This window comes from Odocoileus virginianus, chromosome 3, assembly GCF_023699985.2.
Source record: "Odocoileus virginianus isolate 20LAN1187 ecotype Illinois chromosome 3, Ovbor_1.2, whole genome shotgun sequence".
Classification (NCBI taxonomy): Eukaryota; Metazoa; Chordata; class Mammalia; order Artiodactyla; family Cervidae; genus Odocoileus; species Odocoileus virginianus.
Window position 1 is genome coordinate 75,646,695 of NC_069676.1, and position 21,751 is coordinate 75,668,445.

The window sequence follows — 21,751 nt, forward strand, 5'->3', positions numbered from 1 at the left end:
CACTTGATTTGTGGTCAGGCCTCATTTATTTGATGTTCACTTGTCCCATTTAAGCCAGTGGGATCACTTTCAGCTTAGCCCCTGTGTTCTTTTATATTTTCCCATTAGTCATTGATAGATTCCTTCAAGGTCTCTCAGGCTTATTTGGTGGAGTTCCTGCCACAAATCAAAGGTTCATCTACTTTATTCATAAAGTTAATTTTAGCTTTATTGTACCTCTCTCGTATGCTTATTTTCTGTTTCTTTAATTTCTACTCTTAGCTTATTTGTTTTCTTTCTTTCCTAGTTTAAGCATCTAAGTCTCTACGTATCTGTTGAAGTGCCACTTTTACTGATTCTCACAACTTTTTACATGCAGTATTATTTATATGTAGTATATTTTATATTATTTGATACATGGTACTTACAACTATTTTTAGTTTTCAGCTATGAATTCTTTGACCCATGAGTTATTTAGATGAGTGTTTTAAATTTTACAGTAGTTTATGTATACATGTTATATTGTTAAAGAGTTTGTTTTCATGTCATTTTTGTATGTATAGAGGAATTTCCCCAAATATATCACAGATTCTTCAAAGCAATACTCTTAAATTTTATTTGTGTCTATTCCCTGACTATGTTTCTTGGCATGCAATATGTGGAATTAAAGGAATATAGTGAATTAAAGGAACTATCATACTTTGTATTTTTTAGCCACACAAGAATTAAATTCTGAATAAGTCTACAAGTAGAATGGACAGTTATTTTAAAGCAGCAGTCAGTGACTTGGACAGACTTCTCGATGATTTTGAACAGAATCCAGGTTTGTTGATTTTTCATTTGTACCATTAATGTAATTTTAAGAGGTCGGTAACTAGTACTCTTAGCAAAATATGGTTTCAATTTTGGTCACATGGTTATCTTCTGTAGAACATTCACATATCTCGTTATAATGAATTAGTGTATTCTTATACTAAATAGAACCAATAGCCAGACATAGAAGTAAGAAAACTAGACATTTCTTTCTAGATATAAATTTAGGTAAAAGAAAGACCTTTAAAACCAGCATATGAACCAGCTAAAAGCAACTTGAGAGTTCTTCATGAAATTCGTATTTCATTACTATGAAAGATCGTATTTTCCCCATCTCAGGATGAAGACAAGGAACCTGGCGGGCAGCACAGAGAAGTTAGATCGTTTTGCAGCTCCTCCTTAGTCTGGTTTTTATAGTGCAACAGTTATTTTAAGTAGCGTTTCTATCATATTATGACATCTACATTTAAAGGTAAAAACCCCAAATAGTTTAAATCTAAATAAAAATAATTCTGTAATTATTATCAGTAAGAGAGTAATCTATCTCTGGTCTAAAAGAACAAGCTTAGAAGTTGTAGAAACCATAACATCTTTGTAATAATTTTGATTTGGGTCTCCTGACTAACATTATATTCCTGTTTTAATTAGATGAACAAGATTATCTCCAAGATGCACAAAAGGCGTATGATTCTAAGCACTATTCAGTCTCTTCGGAGTTGACTGCCTCACAAGTAACTTCATTGCTACCAAAGGATCAACAGTGCATTAATTGTTGTGTCTCATCAGAAACAGGTTATGAGACAAATCAGATTGCCCTGAGTGAAGAAATACTTGAGGGACTAACTTCTATACAGAATGAAAAAAATGTAGCAGGGCTTGATCTCCTTTCTTCTGTGGATAGTGGCACTTCAGATGAAATCCAGCCCCTATATATGGGACGATGTAGTAAACCTGTTTGTGATCTGATAAGTGACATGGGTAATTTAGTTCATGTAACTAATAGTGAAGAAGATATTAAAAAACTATTGCCAGATGATTCAAAGTCTAGTGCACATTCCTTGGTTGGACTGGATTTATCTTCAGTGTCAGAAACTTTCTGTGTGTCTTCAACAGACCGTGGTAATAATACAGTCAGAGAGGAACAGAATGATGTCAGCTCTGAATTACAAAGCAGAGGAATCAGTGGAACTACAGAATTTGGTGTAAAAGTGGATACAGCACTTTCAGATTCATGTAATTACAATGAAAAAGAAAATGTAGAGGATAAAAAGATCTCTAATCAGTCAGAACCAGTTGTTGATTTTAACATGCCATCTGCTTTGACTCAACAAAGTTCCAAAGTGTTTGATGCCAAAGACCACCCACAACACAAGAACCAGCTATGTGAGTTAGTAAAAGCTGTTGGCTGTTTGGTAGAAGAGGAGGAAGAGGTGCCAGTTAAAGCTGCCACAAAATGTTTAAAAGAGGGAGGCACAAGTGCTTTGTCTTGCAGTCTTCCAAAAAATGGAGGCTTATGCTTAAATGGTTCAAATTTAAGAGATGAAAACTCCGAGTTACCCGACTTTTCCATTGAGGAAGATAGGACTGCTATATTTATAAAAGAATCTGCAAAAGAAGACTCCAGAAATTTAGATCTTAATGATAATAGAGATGTAATCCAAGATTCTGCTTCAGCTTTACATGTTTCAAGTGAAAATACATACTCCTCACTGTCCTGTCTTCCAGTAGCTGGGTCTTTGTGTGGATCTTTAATTGACAGTAAAGGTCATGGTGATTTTTTACCCCAGAATGAAAATAAAGATGATGTACAGGATGCAGTGACTGTATATGAAGAAATACAGAAGAAAGTTACTCCAGGTGGGGAATCTTTGAAGGAGACTGATCTTTTGAAACAGGATAAATGTGAAAACATACTTCATCAGCCATTAGCTGAAAAGATGGGAGATAGAAAGGTAGATTCTAACCAGATGGTAATTAGGGTTGAGTCTGTGGATTGCCCTGATAACAGCAGCTCTTGTACAGCTGCAGGATCTCAGATAGAGCTTTCTGGTGGTAGTGCCCCAGCATCTCCTGATCATTGTCATGGTCTCACTTTTTCAAGCAGTGATATTGACGGACAAGACTTAGATTACTTTAACATTGATGAAGGCATGAAAAGTGGTGCACCAGTTAGTGATGCTGAACTTGATGCCTTTCTCACTGAACAGTATCTTCAGACGAGTAACGTAAAATCATTTGAAGAAAATATAAATGATGCAAAATCTCAAATGAATCAGATAGATATGAAAGGCCTGGATGATGGAAGTATTGATAATATATATTTCGATGCTGAAGCAGGAGCTACTGGGGAAAGTCCTGGTATTAATATGATTTGTGAAACAGTTGATAAACAAAATACAGCTGAAAATGGTAGCCTTTCTTTAGGTGAAAAAAGTACAGTTCCAGTTGAACAAGGGTTATCTAGCAGTAAGTCTGAGATTACAAATGAATTATCAGTCTCTGATAGTAACAGTCAGTCTGTTCATGTTGGAGGGGCCAGACCTAAGCAATTGTTTAGTGTTCCATCAAGAACAAGGAGTTCAAAGGAACCAAATAAACTGGATATTCCAAATATGCCTGAAAGTAAACCCAGGATAACAAATACCACTGTTCCAACCACCTGTACTACAGATTCTGTGACTGACCCTCAGGTTAGCTTCAATTCTAATTACATTGATATAGAAAGTAATTTTGAAGGTGGGTCCAGTTTTGTAACTGCAAATGAAGAATCTCTTCCTGCAAACACTTGCAAAGATGGCCTTGTTTTGGGCCAGAAACAACCTACTTGGGTTCCTGATTCAGAAGCTCCAAACTGTATGAACTGCCAAGTCAAATTTACTTTTACAAAACGGAGACATCATTGCCGAGCATGCGGAAAAGTAAGCTATAAAAATGTTTGTCTTTTATTCTTTTGAGGCATTTTAAATGAAATTTTATATGACAGAAAAACTGACTAATAGATGATTAAGAGAGTCAGTTAATTTAAAATCATTGTTTTTCATTTATGTGGAAATATATAAAGCACTGCCATTTTTATAGATTGCTTGAGGTTTGACTAAATGTCACACAGTCATGGGTATTACATACCAGGAAATGAGGAACACTAATTTTTGTGAAATCTAACAATGTGTGTCATTTTCTCCCTGACATTAATACATCAGATGTACGGAATTCAGTTAGATTCCAGTTTACCCTTGAATACTTAATTTCAGGACTACTCTGCAGGTAGTGTTATGCTTGATACCTGAGGTAAACACTGAGAAAAAAAGCAGATTGACTTGCCCGAGGTTCAGAACACTGCAGATGACTTCATTTGTGTTCTGTCTTAATTGTCTGTGAATTCTAAGACTTGCCTATAGAAATAACATTGCATTTTTCCCCAAAATGGCAACCCACTCCAGTACTCTTGCCTGGAGAATCCCATGGACGGAGGAGCCTGGTGGGCTGCAGTCCACGGGGTCGCAGAGAGTCAGACACGACTGAGCGACTTCATTTTAGTTGCAGCAAGTAAGGGCTGCTCTTGAGTTGCAGTGTGCAGGCTTCTCACGGCAGTGACTTCCCTTGCTGCGGCTCACGGGCTCCAGGGTGCTCCGGCTTCAGTAGCTGCAGCCCGTTGGCTCAGTAGCTGCGACTCAGAGGCCCTCGAGCACAGGCTTAAGAGCTGTGGCACGCGGGCTTAGCTGGTCTGCAGCACGTGGGATCCTCCTGCATCAGGGATGGAACCCGTGTCTCCTGATTGGCCAGCAGAAGCCCTCTATGTGTGGGTTTGGTTTTGTTCTGTTCTGTTTTTTAACTGAGTGTAGTTGATTTATAATATTATGAAAGTTTCAAGTGTACAACATAGTGATTCCCAATTTTTAAAGATTATACTCCATTTGTAGTTATTATAAAATCCTCGCTATGTTCCCTGTGCTGTACAACACATCCTTGTAGTTTATTTTGCACTTGTTAGTTTGTGCTTTTTAATCCTCTGCTCCTGTCTTGCCCTTCTCCACTTTCCTCAGTGGTAACCACTAGTTTGTTCTCTAGAAATCTGAGTCTGTTTCTCTTTTGAATAACATTCTACTTTTAAAAGTTGTAAAGGAAGGAGACTTCCCTGACAGTCCAGTGGTTAAGACTGTACTTTCACTGCATGGAGTGTGGGTTTGATCCCTGATTGGGATTTGAAGATCTCACATGCAATGCAGCACAACCAAAAAGTTAAAAAAAAAAAAAAAGGTTTGTAAAGGATGACAGAAAGCTTTTAAAATTGTGAACTTATTACTTAAGAAAGTTTTTTTCCCCTTCTGATTAGTGTAATTGATTTAAAGGAATTCTCATCAGTAATATAATTTTAAGTTATAGAAACCTCATTTAAGTAAAACAATAAAAATAAAAAATCATTTTAATAATTGCCTATGATTACAGTGATTAGAAAAATTGTCATGTGATCAGAAAAATGGTGTTTGCCTCCGATAGGTATAACCATGCTTGAAACAAAATCTATTTCGATATTTTATTCTCTTCAGGTATTTTGCGGTGTCTGTTGTAATAGGAAGTGTAAATTGCAATATCTAGAGAAGGAGGCAAGAGTATGTGTAGTCTGCTATGAGACTATTAGTAAAGGTGAGTATTAATCTGACATATCTTCTTCCAGTAATTGAATATATCTTAAAAACAACTAGATTGTGACAAAGATAAACTTCTTTATTTTCTTAAGGCGAGGACCTAGTGTTGACTTATCTGGCTTAGGTGGGACATCCCAAGGCTTGGTTTCTCTTCTTTTTGTTCCGCTCTCACAATTATTACTCCCAGTCTGGAAAGGAAGCGTTCAGTTTCTGGAATGGCAGTTCATTAACTTTTAACAGGTACCAAGTCCCTAAACGCTACATTTCATCCGCCTATTTGTTTTTGTCACCATCATTGTCATCCTCATCATCTTAATCTAAACGTTTACAGAATATCTACCAGTAAATAGTATCCAGTCTTATATATTAATAGCATAAGGTAAGATAATAGTTCCCACCTTATAGAAAATTACAACCTACAGTGGGAATGAAAGATAAGGTAGTAATATTTATAATTTTTATATAAATTCATGGAATTGTTAAATTATTTGTACAGTTTCATCTTTTACATATTTCTTTCCTTTCTCAGTTTTATAATTTTGTTTGTATGTTTAGCTAGTTTACTGTTATTACCAGCAGAAATCTTGGTGGTCTTACTTGAGTTCTCACAGTTGTATATGTGTCTATATGTGTATGTTTGTTTTTTTCTTCAAATACACGTTTGTTCTTTTGAGTACTTCTTGACATTTTTAAAGGTTTGTTGACAGTTTAATTCCCAGCAAATATTACTTGGGACTTTTTAGACCAGACCTGTGCACTAGCTCAGGTACTGCTTCCTGTTAGCCAGGAAAATAAATACTTGATAATAATTTGTTTTTCTCTTTTGAATGAAGATAAATTTTTTCAGCAATTCTTCAAAAAGCTCTGATGTGAGTCTGTTAGCCTGAGGTAAGCTGCTTTACTCCCTGCTGTTGACCTCTGCTCTGGAAGATAATAAGAGTATAAATCTTTTCATATTTCCATAATACCACCAGTCTTTGTGAAGAATTTAAGTACTTACAGTTGTTTTGTCTTTTGCTTATGCCATTTCAGTAGCCTTTAAGACTACTGCTGGTGCTGCTGGCCAAGCAATCTGCTAGAATTAAGAAATCTTAGAGCAAGCTCCAACATAATTATCTCTCCCTGGTTAGAAATAAAGCAGCCATGAAGATTTGAAACATTCTTTGAGTTGACAAGTCAGATTTTTAGGTGAACATTAAAGTATATTCTGACTTTAAGGATCCAGGAGAGATGATACAGTCATTAAAGAAATCTATTAGGAAACTGAGATCAAGCATTGGTTTATTAAAGAAAATATTTTGAATGGATTTGTTTATTTAGGTATCTGTTTTATTTATTCTGTTTTGATATAACATGTAATTTCATTTGTGGCTCTGTTTATCATTAATTTATACACCATAAGAAAACATAAATAAGTTACTTTAACACCAGCATCAGGGTTGAAAATACTAGACATGATCATTTAAAATAATGTTACTAATAAGAGGAGAAAAATGTCTCAAGGACTTTTTTAAGACAAATTCCAGGAAGAAGTTTCATTATAGACTGGATATGAGGAAGTTGTGCTAAGACTTTATAAGTTTTAAAGAAGCATGCATGTGAGTGCCATTACATAAACTTAGGGTAAGTTGGAAATTACTTTGAAACTCTGAATATTATGTTTGATTAGTGGAAGTCATTGCATGAGAGTGCTAATTGAGTGGCGCTTGAAGAAGATTATTGTAGCAGTGACAGCATCTGTAGCAGATCAATTTGGAGAAATGCTTACGGGGGAGCTACCAGTGCTGTTCCATGTACTTTGGATACGAAATCATTCAGCAATGTTCAGTCACTGTTCTGTGCTTTAGAGATCCAGCTGAAAACAAAACATATTTCCTGTTTTTATGGAACTTTTTGATCTTATAGAGCTTATGAATGTGGGGAGTGATGGATAGGATAGCAAAGAGAATATCAGATGGTGATAATATTCTAAATCAAAATAAAAGAGTGTAAGAGAGATAGATGATAACAGATTCAGGGGCAAGAGGTGGTTATTTTAAAAGGTGGTAACAATAAGGGTTTATGATAAGATGATATTTAAGCAGAGACTTGAAGGAGATAAGAGAATAAAGCTATGTGGAAGAACATGCCAGGCAGAAAGAACAGTAACAGCACAGACCCTAACCTAGAAGAGTGCTTGCTTCACTGCTGAACAAGGAGGCCTCAGTGGCTGTATCATTATGAGTAGGTAGGATTTTAGTGAGAAATGATGTCAGCTAACTAGGAAAGCAGAGGCAGAATTAATAGAAATGTAGACTAAGACAGGGTCTTGTGGGCCACTGTAACAACTTAAATTTTCGTTTCAGTAGGGAAGCCATTAAAGGATTTTAAACAGAAGAATGATGTGATATGATTTATGTCTTTAAAGAATCATTAGGAACTATACTTGAAATAGACTGTAAGGGTACAAGGGCAAAAACAGATGGTCATATTAAGTAACAATGATTTTCTCTAGTAGATACCAAACATAAGCCAAAATTATATTCAAATAACTAATTGGTAGCTTATACTGAAGTAGAATGCTGCCAACTAAAATAAGGAAGTAAGAATATTATCTTTCCCACGTTCCACTTCTTGTTTCACCATTTGATTTCTTTCTCCTTACAACTTGAAAAATAGAGTATTTATCATAACTTACTTTGAAGTTTCAAAACATCTGAGATGAATTTTTTTTCCCTTTATAGCTCAGGCATTTGAAAGGATGATGAGTCCAACTGGTTCTAATCTTAAATCTAATCATTCTGATGAGTGTGCCACCGTCCCGCCTCTTCAGGAGACTCAAACATCGAGTATACCTTCACCTACAACTTTACCAATCTCAGCACTGAAACAACCAAGTGTTGAAGGTAACTAGAAGAAAATGCTGTCTAATATTAAAGATAATTATTAAAATAGAAGTTTCCTAATATTAAGGGAATCTAGTGAGAATAGAGAACCTAGACTAGCTACCAGAAGGAACTTAATACAGGGAACTGGTTAGGAAGATATGAAGGGTATGTATGTTAGAAGGGTAGAAAAACAAAAAGGGCATGCTCACGTGACGCTCAAGGGTGGAAGAAAAGCTATGACAAACCTAGACAACGTATTAAAAAGAAGAGACATTACTTTGCTGACAAAGATCCATCTAGTCAAAGCTATGGTTTTTCCAGTAGTCATGTATGGATGTGAGAGTTGGACCATAAAGAAAGCTGAGCACCGAAAAACTGATGCTTTTGAACTGTGGTGTTGGAGAAGACTCTTGAGAGTCCCTTGGACTGCAAGGAGATCCAACCAGTCCATCCTAAAGGAAGTCAGTCCTGAATGTTCATTGGAAGGACTGATGCTGAAGCTGAAACTCCAATACTTTGGCCACCTGATGCAAAGAGCCAACTCATTGGAAAAGACCCTGATACTAGGAGGGATTGAAGGCGGCAGGAGAAGGGGATGACAGAGGGTGAGATGGTTGGATGACATCACCGACTCAATGGACATGAGTTTGGGCAAGCTCGTGGAGATGGTGAGGGACAGGGAGGCCTGGTGTGCTGCAGTCCATGGGGTCTCAAAGAGTCAGACACAACTGAGTGAGTGATCAAGTGACTCAGAGATTAGTAAGTGCAGGAAGCAGCCGCTATCCCTGGGGTTGGGAGAATGAAAGGGGAGAGTCGGTGTTACTAGAACTCAGTACAGGAATACCAGGAGATGCTTGGTTCTCAGACTTGGTGTTCATGGATTAGGGTACCACATCATGCGACTGGTGCTGTTGCTTCTAGAGGAACACCAGGTGGCAAATGCTGGGGCCATTAAGGAGCCTCATAGGATTGGTGTTAAGATGACTGAAGGAGAGTTCCCAGCTTGGTTAATTGATTGATGTAAGGAATACTGAAACTCACGGGACATGTAAGTATATCTGGTGGTGCTGCTGCTGCAGAGATCCTGGCGGGAACTAAAAACAGAAAGAATTCCTTCTCTTCCCGCCTTTCAGTCTTCAACCAGTGCCTGTCATTAGTACCCTGACCAGAACCAACTAGCAGGGGGTCTGGGACTTGCGCTTTTCAGATGTCCAGAGAGTGTCAAAGAGCACGATATGCAAGGGTGGGCTTGGATTTGAAAGGCAATAGGTAAATAATTGGCACGTCTCCCTTTCCTTAAAAATCTGTTTTTAAATGTGTATTTCACCACAATAAAAAGTGTTTTCTTATATCTTCTAAAAAACTTTTAAAGATTTAAAAACCTTTGGTCTCTGTTCATTTTTACAACCTATTATAGTTTAGGATCTTGAGTAAAACCTGTGTAGACTTTTATTTAATTTTCAAATTGAAATATAGTTGATTTACAATGTTATGTTCTTTTCAGGTATATGATGCAGTGATTCAGTTATATACGTATATATACTCTTTTTCAGATTCTTTTCCCTTATAGGTTATTATAAAATATTGAGTGTAGTTCCCTGTGCTATTCAGTACTGTGTATATTTTTCAACATAAACTTAGTCTGTAACATGCTAGAAAATAACTAATTGTCAGACAGATTCAAGCATTTCTGTCAACTGTTTTGAGTTTCACTTATCTCTCACTTAATAGCTATTTTCTATTTATCATTGTAACTTAAGAGGTTCAGTATGTGTGGTTATATATTACAACTCTAAAGATGATGAGTCTGCTTTTTAAAATATTTATATATTTTCTTATATTGACTTTAAAATTATTAAATTATGAAGCATTGCAAAACCAGGAAAGATTCCTTTTTAAATACATCCACCCATGTTGCAGAAATTATATATGAATCCAATTTTTTCAGTGTTATTTGTATTTTGATATGGAAAGTTGGTCCTTTTGATGTTATGTTCTAAAATCTGGTAGGAATTTTCATAACCTTCCTCCATAGATGCTTTTTAACAAAAGAGAACAGATATTTATGCTGACATCTAGTTATTTCTTCCAAATTTGAGGGGAAAAAATTACTATTAAGAAATGTAAATTAATTATATTAAAAAATGTAAATATCCAACATTATAAGAACAAAACATGTCGTGCTTCTGTTAAGTTAGAAGGAGAAATTGAGCTCGGATGCCCAAGTGATCCCATTTCTTTTTTTAGACTTTTTATGCTTCTTTCTTCTGTTCTCATACTTTTTTCCTTTGCTTACCTTCCACGCTCTGGTCTACTCCTTTTTCCCTCCCTGTGCTTTAGTCCCTAAACTCTATTTGGTCTCCATACTCACAGAGTTAGCCTTAATAATATAGGCTTTAAATCTGCATTCGATGTCTTTAAGGTATAACCTCTCCTGTCTATACTTTTTTTGACTAAGGGATTCCTAGGGCCAGCCCTGCCTTTGTAGGAATTAGGAAAAAAACTATTCCAGGTAGATGAATCACAAAAAGCCATTTCTGTAGGCCTTAAAACCCTGAAATGCAGGGCTTGCCAATAGTTAGAAAAAGCTTTTGAAAACTTTTCCTGACCTATTTAATATTAAATCATTGCAATATCAAATTGAAATGCATTACTTTTTTAAACTGATTCTAGGATTATGCTCCAAAGAACAGAAGAGAGTATGGTTTGCAGATGGTATATTGCCCAATGGTGAAGTTGCAGATACAACAAAATTATCATCTGGAAGTAAAAGATGTTCTGAAGACTTTAGTCCTCTCTTACCCGATATGCCGTTGGTAAGGAATCTAAAGATTGACTTGCTAATTTAGTAAAATTTTATTTAATAGGTAATTCCTTGTATGATTATTAGAGTCGTTGTTTAGTTGCTAAGTCATATCTGACTCTTTGACGACCCCACAGACTATAGCCTGCCAAACTACTCAGTCTGTGGAATTTCCCAGGCAAGAATACTGGAGTGGGTTGCCATTTCCTTCTCCAGGGGATGTTCCTGACACAGGGATTGAACCTGCATCTCCTGCATTGGTAGGCGGATATTTTACCACTGAGCCACCAGAGAAGCCCCCGATTACTAGAGTACTTTTTAAAAAATTCTTTGAGCTTCATTAAATGAGAAACATATGATGTAGTGAATATATTTTAATTTTTATTTTTTAATGCCAGTTTAAGTCAATGATTCTTAAATTTTTTTTTAAATCTCAGGGCCCCTTTATGCTCTTAAAAATTATTGAGAACTCAAAAGAACTGTAGGTTATGTGGGTTATGTTTATTGATAATTACTGAATTAAAACTGACAAAAATTTTAAACAAATAAATTAAAAATAAACTCATTAATAGAAATAATATTTTTATGAAGTTTTCAAAGTAAAAGTTTATTGAGAGGAATAACATTGTTTTATATTTTGTGTGAATTTCTTTAACATGTGGCTTAATAGAAGATAGATTCTTACATCTACTTCTAAATTCAGTCTGTTGTGATATGTTGTTTCAGTTACATTAAATGAAGACAATCCTGGGACTTCACTGACTTCCTGAAAGGGTGTTGAGATCCCTGGACCACATTTTGAGAACCACTAGTTTGGGGAAGTAGAACTGAGATTTAGTAAGGCAACTTAGACTCATTTGTTTAATGATTTTCAAGCATTGAGTGAAGTATCATGGTAGTATATATGTTTGTATTTATAGAGATGTACTAGGTGTTAGATAGAAGACATAGAATCCCAACCCACTAAGAACTCTTAATTGTAAAATAGTAAAATACTTACAAAAGCAAGTATTAACATGTGAAGTAGAAATCTTATTTATTCATTAAACAGAGATTTATTGAGCATCTCCTCTGAGCCAGTACCTGGTTTATCCAGGGTACACATATTAGACAAGATGCACATGTATCCTCTTTTCAAGTTCCCATACTATGTAAACTTATGTTGTTTGTCAGTAAGAATTCGTGAGCTAGATTTTACAAGGAGCCATAATTACCAAAAGTAATTACAAAAAGTATGTTCCTTATCTAGCACCTACCCTCAATCAATATTTTAACAAAATGGAATTTTTACAGAGGCTGGTATTACTTGAGTTCATAAGCAGTTCTCTATTGACTCAGGTTTGGCCAGTCTAAAAAAGCAGGAGGGTGGGGGACGCTTAATTGAAGCAGATTTAATGTATAGTTTATTCCAGATCGCTACTGTTGTGGAATATATCGACCGTTTTGCTTCCTAACCACTCCCCTCTCCACCTTCTCCCCTTTTCCTCTCCCTTTCCACCTCCCAGCCAGGCATTTTTGTCTATTAGGAGGAGGAGTGCCTTGGGATGAACTAATAAACATGCTCACTTTGTGGTATGGAATAGGATCCTGAAGTTCTCCTTGCCTCCTTTTTCCAGTCTATGAAATTAAAGTCATACTTACCTGAGCATATAGTAAAGCTAATAAACCTGTGTGTACTTGAATTTAGAAGCAAGATGGTACTGTTTCTTGGGAAAATTGGCTTCTAAAGAATTTCTGAGCCAATTTTGATTTTATTTATTCTTTTTAAAAAGATATCTTTGACTTTAGAAATCAATATTTCACATTTGAGCAGAGACCATGAACTGATTTGGGCTTTGTCCTGTGTATTTCACAGATGGTAGACACAGTGGACCATTCTATTCCAGTGGAAGAACCAAACAGTGACACAGGAGATACAAGAAATGAAATAATTCGAAGTCCTACTTCTCAGGTTCCACCTGTGGAAAAACTGCCTGCAAACACAGGAACTGAGGGGTTGCCTGCACCTGCTGCTTTTACACTAGACGATGATGTTTTTGCAGAAACCGAGGAACCATCAGGTCCTACTGATGTCTTGGTTAACACCAGTTTACCTGTTGCTAGTGCTTCAGATTATAGGTTATTGTGTGGTGTTGATGATAATGTTTGCAACAAGATTAGTCTTCTACCTGATGATGAGGACAGCTTGCCCCCCCTTCTGGTTACATCTGGAGAAAAGGGATCAGGTAGGATAGCATTTATTTAAATTTAAAAAGGAGTTTTGTTATTGTTTTTTAAAAGAAGAATATATTGATGAGTTTTGTCTCTGATATATGAAATGTATTTTTTTAAACTTACTGTGGTTGAAATATGTATGATTGCATGGAACACTAGTTTACAAAAAGTCTTACTGTATAAAAACAATTCTAAAAAGATCTGACCTCTTGAGTTTATTTGAATGTGATTCACTTATCTGGGTCCCTAATTTAAAGTCCAGTACAGCAGAAAAATTCATAGACTTTAAGTCCTGTATTAGTTTTGACTCCATATCATTTTTTTTAAAAGATGCATAGTGCCTAAAGAAAAGAGAATTGGGTTGGGTGACAGAAGTAGAAATTTTAGTTCCTCATCTGCTACATAATATACCTATGACTTGAAGCATAATTTAATCTTTTGGGCCTCAGCTTCCTTTGTAAAAGAAGATAATATAGGTGGTCTCTAAGGACCTTTTTAAGCTGGAGATTCTGTGGCTATCTCCCACCTTGGAATAGTTCCCTAAGAATACATCCACGTAACTCCAGGCATTATGCTGCATCCCACATGAAATGAGTATGTTCTGTGCCTGATACTGTAGGAGAATGAAGCCAGGATCTCTTTTCTGTAGGTAGGAGCTATTTCATGATCCTAGTGACAGTGGCAAAAACACTGTAAGCCTTGTTCTTTGCATGCCATTGGTATATATTCCTGTTGATTGTCAAGTTCTTTCTTAGCCACTTGTCACTAACCTAAGGCATATCACAGCAAGCAGTACATACAATTTGGGTCTAGACTACTTTTACAGTTGCAAATTTCAGAATTTATAATTGGAGTGGCTGGCAGATTGGAATTGACTTTAGAAAACTGTCTTAAAAGCTTAAAGGTGCTGAAATTGTGTCAGTATGCTGTTTAGTCAACATATTTGTGTGTAGACTATATATGTAATATAATTGATCAGAATTTACATGTATTCTAATATTCATATATTCACATAAGTTGAAAAGTAAAAATTAGTCGTATATAACAGTTGTCTGGTTGTTGATTGATTTCATGACATGTGTTTTTGCTTTTTAACTGACATCAAGTCATTGGCAGATTTATAAATGTGGCTTTTTTATGATAGGCATGTTTAACAGGAGACATGTTTATTCTAATTAATATGTCATCTTCCTGTTTTAGTGCCTGTAGTAGAAGAACACCCATCTCATGAACAAATCATTTTGCTTCTTGAAGGCGAAGGTTCTTGTCCTGTTACATTTGTCTTAAATGCTAATCTACTTGTGAATGTCAAGTTAGCATTTTGTAAGTAATGATTTATTTTTCTTTGCCTAATTGGTAAGCAGAATTTCTGAATAATTAATTTCATTATCAGGTTGAATTTTGATTTGCAACTGTAAAAAAATAACCAGTATTGGATATTGATTTTTTAGTCAAATATTAATATAAATAAAATTTTCAGTTTTACATGCAATGAGATTTGAAGTAATAGTTTAGATTTTTACTTAGTTCAGTCACTCGGTTGTGCCCGACCCTTTGCAACCTCGTAGACTGAGGTACACCAGGCCTCCCTGTCCCTCACCAACTCCCAGAGCCTACTCAAACTCATGTACGTTAAGTCGGTGATGCCATCTAACCATCTCATCCTCTGTCATCCCCTTCTCTTCCCACCATCAGTCTTTCTCAGCATCAGGGTCTTTTCAAAAGAGTCAGTTCTTCGCATCAGGTGGCCAAAGCATTGGAGTTTCAGCTTCAGCATCAGTCCTTCCAATGAATATTCAGAACTGATTTCCTTTAGAATGGACTGGTTGGATCTCCTTGCTGTCCGAGGAACTCTGAAGAGTCTTCTCCAAACCACAGTTCAAAAGAATCAATTCTTCGGTGCTTAACTTTCTTTATACTTCAACTCATACCTGACTACTGGAAATACCATATCTTTGACTAGACAGACCTTTGTCGGCAAAGTAACGTCTTTGCTTTTTAATATGCTGTCTAGGTTGGTCATAATATTTCTTCCAAGGAGCAAGCATCTTTTAATTTCATGGCTGCGGTCACCATCTGCAGTGATTTTGGAGCCCCTCCAAAACAAAGTCTGTTACAGTTTCTATTGTTTTCCCATCTGTTTGCCATGAAGTGATGGGATGAGATGCCATGATCTTAGTTTTCTGAATGTTGAGTTTTAAGCCAACTGTTCCACTCTCCTCTTTCACTTTCATCAAGAGGCTCTTTAGTTCTTCTTCACTTTCTGCCATAAGGGTGGTGGTCATCTGTGTACCTGAGGTTATTGATATTTCTCCCGACAATCTTGATGCCAGCTTGTGCTTCATCCAGTCCAGCATTTTGCATAATGTACTCTGCAGATAAGTTAAATAAGCAGGGTGACAGTATACAGCCTTGACATACTCCTTTCCCGATTTGGAACCAGTCTGTTGTTCCATGTCCATTTCTAACTGTTGCTTCTTGACCTGCATACAGATTTCCCAGGAGGCAGGTCAGGTGGTCTGGTATTTCCATCTCTTTCAGAATTTTCCACAGTTTGTTGTAATCCACACAGTCTAAGGCTTTGGCATAGTCAATAAAGCAGATGTTTTTCTGGAACTCTCTTGCTTTTTCAATGATCCAGCGGGTGTTGGCAATTCGATCTCTGGTTCCTCTGCCTTTTCTAAACACAGCTTGAACGTCTGGAAGTTTACGGTTCATGTACTGTTGAAGACTGGCTTGGAGAATTTTGAGCATTACTTTGCTAGCGTGTGAGATGAGTGCAATTGTGTGGTAGTTTAAGCATTCTTTGGCATTGCCTTTCTTTGGAATTAGAATGAAAACTGACCTTTTCCAGTCCTGTGACCACTGCTGAGTTTTCCAAATTTGTTGGTATATTGAGTGCAGTACTTTGACGGCATCATCTTTTAGGGTTTAGAATATCTCAACTGGAATTCCATCATCTCCACTAGCTTTGTTTGTAGTGATGCTTCCTAAGGCCCACCTGACTTCGCATTCCAGGATGTCTGGCTCTAGGTGAGTGACCACACCATTGTGATTATCTGGGTCATGAAGATCTTTTTTATATAGTTTTTCTGTGTATTCTTGCCACCTGTTCTTTATATCTTGTGCTTCTGTTAGGTCCATACCACTTCTGTCCTTTATTGAACCCATTTTTCCATGAAATGTTCCCTTGGTATCTCTAATTTTCTTGAAGACCTCTCTAGTCTTTCCCATTCTATTGTTTTCCTCTATTTCTTTGCATTGATCAATGAGGAAGGCTTTCTTATCTCTCCTTGCTATACTTTGGAACTCTGCATTCAGATGGGTATATCTTTCCTTTTCTCCTTTGCGTTTTGCTTCTCTTCTTTTCTCAGGTATTTGTAAGGCCTCCTCAGACAACCATTTTGCCTTTTTGCATTTCTTTTTCTTGGGAATGGTCTTGATCACTGCCTCCTGTACAATGTCACGAACCTCTGTCCATAGTTCTTCAGGCACTCTGTCTATCAGATCTAATCCCTTGAATATTTGTCACTTCCACTGTATAATCATAAGGGATTTGATTTAGGTTGTACCTGAATGGTCTAGTGGTTTTGTCTACTTTCTTCAGTTTAAGTATGAATTTGGCAATAAGGAGTTCATGATCTGAGCCACAGTCAGCTCCCAGTCTTGTTTTTGCTGACTGTATAGAGCTTCTCCATCTTTGGCTGCAAAGAATATAATCAATCCGATTTAGGTATTGATCATCTGATGATGTCCATGTGTAGAGTCTTCTCTTGTGTTGTTGGAAGAGGGTGTTTGCTATGACCAGTGCATTCTCTTGGCAAAACTCTATTAATCTTTGCCCTGCTTCATTCTGTACTCCGTGGCCAAAGTTGCCTATTACTCCAGGTATTTCTTGCATCTACTTTTGCATTCCAGTACCTTATAATGAAAAGGATATCTTTTGTGGGTGTCAGTTCTAGAAGGTCTTGTAGGTTTTCATAAAACTGTTCAACTTCAGCTTGTTTAGCATTACTGGTCCAGGCACAGACTTGGATTACTCTGATACTGAATGGTTTGCCTTGGAAACAAACAGAGATCATTCTGTCATTGTTGAGACTGCATCCGAGTACTGCATTTTGGACTCTCTTGCTGACTATGACGGCTACTCCATTTCTTCTAAGGGATTCTTTCCCACAGTAGTAGATATAATGGTCATCTGAGTTAAATTTACCCATTCTGGTCCATTTCAGTTCACTGATTACTAAAATATCAGTGTTCGCTCTTGCCATTTCCTGTTTGACCACTTCCAATTTGCCTTGATTCATCGACCTAACATTCCAGGTTCCTTGCAATATTGCTCTTTAAAGCATCGGACTTTACTTCTATCACCAGTCACATCTACAACTGGATGTTGCTTTTATTTTGGCTGTCTTCTTCTTTCTTTCTGGAGTTATTTCTCCTCTGATCTCCAGTAACATATCGGGCACCTACCGACTGGGGGAGTTCCAGTGGGCCACATTTGGTCAGAACTCACCACCATGACCTGTCTGTCTTGGGCGGCCCTACAGGGCATAGCTCATAGTTTTCGTTGAGTTAGACAAGGCTGTTGTCCATGTGATCAGATTGGTTAATTTTCTCTGATTGTGGTCTTCATTCTATCTGCCTCTGGTGGAGAAGGATAAGAGGCTTATGCCAGCTTCCTGATGGGAGAGACTGACTGAGCCGGAAACTGGATCTTGTTCTCATGGGCGGGGCCGTGCTCAGTAAGGGTCTGTATTCCCTCCCTGTTATTTGACCTGAGGCCAAAACTATTGAAATAATCTTACACAGTTACACAAGTAATCTTACACAATTCAGTTTAAAGTTTTTGTGAGAACATTGGGGAAATAAGGAGTTTGAAAAGTTGTGCTTCGTGCATAGGTCAATTAGAAGTTGACATTTATAGTTGTTCGCTTTTGTCACTTAAGATTCCTCAGACAAATACTGGTACTTCTCAACCAATGGATTGCATGGTTTGGGACAGGCAGAAATTATTATTCTGTTGTTATGTTTGCCAAATGAAGATACTATTCCTAAGGACATCTTCAGATTGTTTATTACCATTTATAAGGATGCTCTGAAAGGTACAGTATTTTATTTTTAACTGTTCAGACCAGGGGATGGGTAAATGAGGGGCATTTTTGCTTTTAGCAGTGCTAACTGTACTAAAGGTTTATTTTATGAAGAGATTACTGATTATTTAAAAGAGCTTAGTCATCATTTTCAGTCTCCTTAGATCTAACATTTTACGTGATTAGTGTCTTTATTGTTTTCTTTTGTATTTTAAAAGGTAAATATGTTTACCTTCTTGATCTTTTTATGTGTCTACACAGTAGTCCCCCTTTATCTGCAGGGGATAAGTTCCAAGACCTCTGGCTGCCTAAAACTGGAAATGGTACTGAATCCTATTGTACTGTTTTTCTGTAGTGTATATATATACTATATGAAAAATAGCATATATGTGTATATATATATAGCATATATATATATATGTGCTGTGCTCAGTCGTGTCCGACTCTTTGTGACCCCATGGACTGCAGCCTACCAGGCTCCTCTGTCCATGGAGATTGTCCAAGCAGGAGTACTGGAGTGGGTTGTGATGCCCTCCTCCAGAGAATCTTCCCAACCCAGGGATCGAACTCAGGTCTCCTGTATTGCAGGCGGATTTTTTACTCTCTGCGCCACCAGGGACGTCCAAGAATACTGGAGTGGGTAGCCTATCCCTTCACGGGAGGGCTTCCTGACCCAGAAATCAAACTGGGGTCTCCTGCATTGCAGGCGGATTCTTTACCAGCTGAGCTACTGGGAAAGCCACACACACACCACACACATGCTATTTTTTCATACATACGTATGATGAAGCTTAATTTATAAATTAGGCCGAGTAAGAGAACATCCAAATTGCCAACATCGCTTCTCTTGTGCCTTGGGGCCAAAATGAAGAAAAACAAGGGTTACCTGAACACAAGCACAGTAACTGTAACAGTATACCGAGTGACTGACGGCCTGTAGCATACACAGTGGGAACGTGCTGGGCAAACGACCATGGTCTGCTTCGCATCCCAGTGGGGCGGAGCAGGGTAGCAAGAGATTTTTTTAATTTTCCATTTAATAGTTTTGGGCCACAGTTGACCAGAGGTAGCTAAAACCATGGAAAGCCTTTTCAGTTGACCGTGAAGTAAGGAGAAAAATTTAAAAACACCTATGGTTAGAAACATTCTCACATTTTTGTTCACAATTCCCAATCCTCAGAAATAACTGCAGTTTGTGTATACAAGGTATTTAATGCTTCTTCAAGAGTGAAAGTAAGGAAAATATATTGCTTTTCTTTAAGAAAGTTTATATTGGGACATTCAGACTCAGAATGCCACTTCAAAACAATTCAAAATCTTTTTATTAATGATTTTATTTCTAGGAAAATATATAGAAAACTTGGACAGTATTACCTTTACTGAGAGTTTTCTCAGCAGCAAGGATCATGGAGGATTTTTATTTATTACACCTACTTTTCAGAAACTTGATGATCTCCTATTACCAAGTAATCCTTTTCTTTGTGGAATTCTTATCCAGAAGCTAGAGATTCCCTGGGCAAAGGTTTTTCCTATGCGTTTAATGTTGAGATTGGGTGCAGAATATAAAGGTAAGTTTTAGAATAATAAGTTATATAGGTTCATATACTGACTGTAAATAAGAATTTCACATATCATTAAAATGAATTTTCAATGTATTAATGGGACTACTTTGTTTTTGGTTTTTTTTTGACTACTTTTGTTTTGATGTACTTTTAAAATTCTAAAACAGCCCTCCTCTGGTACAAGATTAGTCCAGACAACCTTGATACGTTATGAGTTTCTAGATGTTCATAATTATTATATTATTAACTTACCTTAAAAATTTTTTGAACTTAAGACAAAACACAGATAACCTTGAAAAGTTTTCTTAAAAGTATTTCCTGTAAGGAGTTCATTTTGTTATGTTGCCTATATATTAAGAAGGTAAATCATTGTGCCCTACCCCAATTTATACATACTCTAATGCCAGACATAAATGGTTGTGAAGTAATAGTCCAGGCTTATGTATATTTCTAAGGTTATCTCTAAGCTAAAATAATTTCTGTGTTAAACTTTTTTGAATTCACACCTTTCTTTGTCCCTTACAAAAAAGAATAATTTATTTATTGCATGTAAAGTATATCACATACAAGGAAAATGTAGGCATTTGCTTCTAATTTAATGGATATTTTCTTGGAGGAAAATTAAATGTAGAGAAGTTATAAAAGTGACCATTTCTATTTCAGAATTGACAAATTCCGTGAAAGAGACATACATTTAAATCTATTTGGCAAATTTATTAATCTCTAATTTGAATGGGTGGTCCTTACCATTTAAGATTTAAATACGTGATACTATTAAATTGTGTTTTAAGAAGTAAAAAATTAACTTTCATCTCAGGTTTTGTACTGTGAACCAGAGAGCTTAAGAGATAGCATTCTGAGCCATGTGTTTCATCCATTCAGCCTCATGTTCTGTCTCTGATACTAATATTTGTATGTTATTTTTATGGAAAGTTAGGTTAAAATACTGGCTAATCTTAAATCATTATGGAACATAATAATCTGTAAATTTGGCCAGTATATTTGCCAGTATCACTTCTATATACTAAATCTGTTTTTCTTATACTGAAAATAGGAAAATCACAGAGTAGTATTTTGAGAGACTCCTCAAAATATCAGGTTGGAGCTGGAAAACTATGACAGCTGTTTAGTGGTAATGAGAAAAATTACCACTTATACACAGAAGTTAATTAGTCTCTATTTTCCGAGTTCTTTGTGTTTTGCTGGATTTTAGATAGACCAGCATTTTGATGTTACTGGTGTTCATGCCACTTTAGACTAGAACTTGAAATTGTGTGTGTGTGGGGGGTGTATGTGTGTGATTATTTTGTTTTAGAGATAATATACCTATGGAAAAGTTCATGGCAAAAGTTAGAGTCCCAAGGTTAAAGACTGAAAACTGTCTGAAATTAGTAATTTTCAAATAGCAATTTCCTGCACTTTTATGTTGAGACTATTTGGAATATCATTAAATGTTGAGTTAGATGATTTATGAAGTCCCTTTTTAACTCTGACAGAATGTCATTCTAAGTCATAACCTTTTGAAGATTAATGTTTTAGGTAAAATTACCTCTATCAAGTTGCAAAGGATGCTCCCTTATTCATATACAATGAAGTAAAAAAAATCAGCCTTTACCTTAATTATATTGTTTACCATTCTAATGTGTTTTACCACTAACTTACATTTTTTCTGTATTCTCTGTCATCCAAATAGCTTAGTTGTCATTTTTTAAAACTAAAAAAATATGTTTGTAATAGCAAAGATGTGAGTTGCCCTTACTTAATTTTTTTTAAG

The 21,751-nt window shown here is 36.4% G+C and overlaps 1 protein-coding gene across 6 annotated transcripts in view; it reads left to right on the plus strand.

Moving 5' to 3' along the window:
* Window positions 1–21,751, plus strand: part of ZFYVE16 (zinc finger FYVE-type containing 16) — a 57,677-nt gene that overhangs the window by 13,138 nt on the left and 22,788 nt on the right. For 5 of the 6 annotated variants that reach the window (XR_011486975.1, XM_020875748.2, XM_020875745.2 and 2 more), the window contains 9 exons: window positions 694–802; window positions 1,441–3,710; window positions 5,340–5,436; window positions 8,162–8,323; window positions 10,979–11,121; window positions 12,964–13,333; window positions 14,523–14,645; window positions 18,272–18,427; window positions 19,759–19,983. Coding sequence is in view for 5 of the 6 variants with exons in the window: in XM_020875748.2 (XP_020731407.2) it covers window positions 733–802; window positions 1,441–3,710; window positions 5,340–5,436; window positions 8,162–8,323; window positions 10,979–11,121; window positions 12,964–13,333; window positions 14,523–14,645; window positions 18,272–18,427; window positions 19,759–19,983 (3,616 nt within the window). In the remaining variant the exon portion in view is untranslated. Of the gene's footprint in view, window positions 1–693; window positions 803–1,440; window positions 3,711–5,339; window positions 5,448–8,161; window positions 8,324–10,978; window positions 11,122–12,963; window positions 13,334–14,522; window positions 14,646–18,271; window positions 18,428–19,758; window positions 19,984–21,751 lie in introns of those variants that run through there. The other variant, XM_070465755.1, reaches the window with a different exon arrangement.